The 3931-nt window shown below is 56.3% G+C and overlaps 1 protein-coding gene across 1 annotated transcript; it reads left to right on the forward strand.

Annotated features, from left to right (window-relative positions):
* The first annotated feature begins 1089 nt into the window (after positions 1-1089).
* Positions 1090-3392, forward strand: LOC131327711 (uncharacterized). The gene is made up of 5 exons (XM_058360850.1): positions 1090-2052; positions 2153-2278; positions 2310-2783; positions 2882-3049; positions 3264-3392. The coding sequence occupies exons 1-5, from the start codon at positions 1090-1092 to the stop codon at positions 3390-3392; spliced, it is 1860 nt and encodes a 619-aa protein (XP_058216833.1).
* Positions 3393-3931: the final 539 nt, after the last annotated feature.

The raw sequence follows: 3931 nt of genomic DNA on the forward strand, positions 1-3931 counted from the left end.
TGGGACTTCACTCTCGAGCGCTTGAGAGTGAGTCAGGCCAGTGGTATGTCGAAAACAGTTTGGAGCGCTTGGGACTACTTCAAAGCGCTTGGGAATGATTTTGGTCATTTCCTCCAAGGAACAACGTCTCAATTGGTACATGGCTTGTTCTGATCCATATTCATCATCGGGGAGCCCCAGGGCCACAAATTGAGGAAATTTGACAAGTCCAAATTGGGGTGTCTACAGTTGCCCCTCTTTGGACGGCGCTTGGCATCATGTTTGGATGCGAGTGTCGTCCAAAGATCGAGACAACCCAATTCGAGCCAAATCAAATCCTCAATTTATGAATCAAATGCAAATAAAAAGCATACAAGCACGCAATGCACAGGGTCGTGTCTTTTCAGACTGCCTATGTACCCTGTTTGTAGGGATCAGACCAGCGTAGTTCTTTGGGGCAAATGCAAACACGTGTGATGCATGCATTAGAAAGAGATCGACAAATGCTTTGATAACGATAGAAACAAGAAATGGGGCCCATCCGTTACTCTGTTTGGTGGACCAAATGATGAAAGGAGTATTATGCGTTGGGTAAAACTTCTTGCGAATACATCGACGATTGTAGAATTTAAGAAACTTTTATCGACCTCTAAGCAGAATTTTTTTTTTTTTTTTTGCAAACTAGGATGATCCAGAATAGATCACGAAACAAAATCCGCCATCGATTGCTCTGTCTCGACTCGAATTTAAACAGGACTGAGATTGATTTTGTAAAAATTCTTGAAGGACAATGATCATTAATCAAGGTGAAATGCATGAGCTTACGAAAAGCAACAAAAAGAGTCAAGCACTGGTGACCCACTCCCGAGCGCTTGGGAGTGGTGTCGAGCGCTCGGGACCGTTGCTGGGGTCCATCGCCCCTTCATCTTCCTCTTTTGATTCGGGGGTTAAGACCCTGGTTCTCGAGCGCTCGAGAACCAAATCGACCGATCTCATCTCTCTCGACCGCTCTCACTCTCTCGACTCTCTCACTCTCTCGACTCTCTCAACTCTCTCAATCCTCTCGACTCTCTCACTCCTCTCAATCCTCTCGACTCTCTCACTCTTGGTATGGCGAGGGGGAACGAGGACGGGGCAGTCGGCGGCGGCGAAGGGATGGAGGTCATCGGTCAGGAGGTCACCGTTGGTGCCACGGTGGTGGCAGTTGAGGGGAATGGCGGTGGCGCAGGGGCGGAGCCCAGCGGCGGGGACGCCACGGCCGGTGCCACGGTGGTGGCGGCTGCTGGTGACCCGGGGGTCGCTGGAGGGAGTTCAGTGGCGGTCGCTGCCGGTGAGGGTGCAGAGGTGGCAGCAGTGGAGGGCTCCGTCAGCGGGGACGAAGGTTCGGGCAGTGGAGTCAGGGGTTCGGGCAGTGGAGTCGGGGGTTCGGGCAGGCCTCTTACCCCTACCGTGGAGGAGTTGTTTGCGGCTGCTGAGCAGGCGAGCGACGGGGGGATAGCCGACCTCGGTGGTGAGGAGGTAGTTGTCGGACAGTTCAGCGAGACGCCGGTGCTGAGGACGACGACGGTGTTGGAGCCGAGGAGTGGGGATAGCGGGATCGGGTCCTCACGCCCTGTTCCGTTCGCGGACGGGGACTTCCTAGAGGACGCGGAGCCCCGGGATGTCTTGGACGCGCTTGGTCTCGACTCTGTGGTTGCAGTGGTGCTGACGGACGCTAGCACGCCTGAGGACCGGGCTTCGGCGTCGCTTTTAGGGGCTTTACTAAGCGGAGCGGGCTCGGGCGCCCAAGAGGTGGTTGTACCGGAGGCGGAGGCATTGGGAGGGGATAGGGTGGATGCCGAGGCGGCTGCTGAAGTACGGGTTACCGCGGTAGACGAGGCGAAAGCCTACTTGGAGGGGCGGCGAGCCTACCTGGCGAGGGAGCGGCCCGAGTTCACTCCGGCTACGTATGCTCCTCGACTACACTTCTTTGAGCCTGTGGGGATGACGGCTTACGTCCCCGGCTACGCTGACTACCCTGAGGAGATGCTCCTCTGGGACCGAGCTTCACACATCTCCTCTGGCTCGGTCACGGTGAGTTTTCGATCACTATCTTTTCTTGAATCCCGCAATTTACTTCAAATTTTATTTCCTGCTTGAGATCTAATGCGATTTTCTTGCTTTGTTGAAACAGCGCACGACGGACGTGTACGGCCACGGGGGCTCAGCCAGCTCACTGGCGCACTTCAGGGCCTTGCCTGAGAGGGTGCAAGCACTGGTGGAGGCAGCAGGGTTTGGACCCTTTGTACAACTGCTAACAGTGGTGAGGGTGGACCGGGCTGTGCTTACAGTGCTGGCGGAGAGGTGGTGTCAATACCTTCCACTTCCGGTTCGGGGAGATGACAGTGACGCCACTCGACTTCGCGGCGATCACAGGGCTCAGAGTTGGAGGAGACCCGATCCCTTACGACTCGAGTCTGGTGCTGGACGACGCGGCTCTGAAGTGGTTCCTCGGGCGAGTGCCACGCCACAGCGGGGGGATGGCAGCTTACGGGCAGTTCGTGGAGTACTGGGACCACGAGCCTGCGACCGACGAGGAGGCGGCCCAGATGGCCCGGGCATACTTGCTATACTTGTTCGGGGCTTCTCTGTTCCCGAACAAGTGCAGCCGGGTGCACCTGTGCTATCTAGCGGGCTTGGTCGACTTGGGACAGGCAGGACGCTTCGACTGGGGAGGTGCTGCTCTGTGCACGCTCTACTGTCTCCTTGGAGCTGCTTCTCGCGGGGTTGGAGACACAGTTGGAGGGTACTGGCGGGTGTTTGAGGTATGATTTTGAATTATTGCTTTTGAATTACTTTCGACTGCTTTTTGATTTGAATTATGCATTTGAGATTGATTGGACTTGAATTACGAAACTTGCAGCTTTGGGCTTACGAGGTTCTCGGGATGTTCCCACCCGAGAATACTTGTACGGACTCGAACTTACTCTCACGCGGCTTAGCCTGGGGTAAGGCGTACCGGAGAGCAAAGGAGCGACGAGGAGAGGTGATGACTTTCCGGCGCTGGCTGGACAACCTGACAGGGGTTGTGGTATGATCGACATCTCTTGCTTTTCTTTTATCAAATTTTTCGGCGAGTAAACTTATGAATGAATCCAAAATTTGAATTGCAAGTTTGCTGGGACCGGTGGGCAGGGATGGAGGCTGACTTCCTTCCGAGGAGTCGGGAGGTGACGCAGAGCAGGGTCCTACTGGAGTTCCCACTGGGCTGGCAGTGGTACCTGGGGGATCGAGTGACTCGATAGTCACTTGGTCTTCCAGCGTTCGTGGTTCCCGGGCTGCTTCCTCCACGCGGGCAGAGGACTGAGTCCTACACTCATGCTGAGCTTGAGCTGTTCACCGTGCCGGACACGGATCTGGAGAGGCACCTGTGACGCCCCTTGGACTATGCTGCTTATGCGGATCGGTACCTGGCGAGGAGCCTGGGGGTGGAGGAGGAGTTCGAGAGACGGGTAGCTGGAGTGGGGGCTTGGAGGGACGAGGGCGGAGCCGCGGTGGTCGCTCTACACGGGGTCGGGGACGAGGCGCTAGAGCCCCTGCTGGTGGGCGAGGTGTGGGTGATGGAGGTGGGGGAGAGGGGAGCACGAGGGTCCCAGAGACCGCGGAGGCTTCAGTACCACCGACGTTGCCAACGCTGAAGTGGACTATAGGCGTGACGAGTTCGTCGGGCGCACGGGAGGTGATCGACGTGCCACGTCTCCCACAGCTGCCGATGCGGTTTCCTGCTCAGGTATAAACAGCATTTCCGTTTGCTTTATATATTGACCACTCCCTGTTCACGTATTCTGAATCTTAGATCATTCTGTAGGTGCCGCGAGAGTGGGCTGAGCAGGCCGTGATGCTGATGGTGGGGATGCGCCACCTCTTGAAGGACTGCGCTAAGGGGAAGGTCCTTCAGACGAGACCTGCCCCT

This window comes from Rhododendron vialii, chromosome 5a (assembly GCF_030253575.1).
Source record: "Rhododendron vialii isolate Sample 1 chromosome 5a, ASM3025357v1".
Lineage (NCBI taxonomy): Eukaryota > Viridiplantae > Streptophyta > Magnoliopsida > Ericales > Ericaceae > Rhododendron > Rhododendron vialii.

What these genes read in the sequence shown, in the direction of transcription:
- LOC131327711 (XM_058360850.1), top strand. Translation starts at nt 1,090, where the DNA reads ATGGCGAGGGGGAACGAGGACGGGGCAGTCGGCGGCGGCGAAGGGATG. An exon ending in CCTTTGTACAACTGCTAACA is followed by an intron (nt 2,279 to 2,309) that starts GTGGTGAGGGTG and finishes CTGTGCTTACAG; the next exon opens with TGCTGGCGGAGAGGTGGTGT. An exon ending in ACAACCTGACAGGGGTTGTG is followed by an intron (nt 3,050 to 3,263) that starts GTATGATCGACA and finishes GTGACTCGATAG; the next exon opens with TCACTTGGTCTTCCAGCGTT.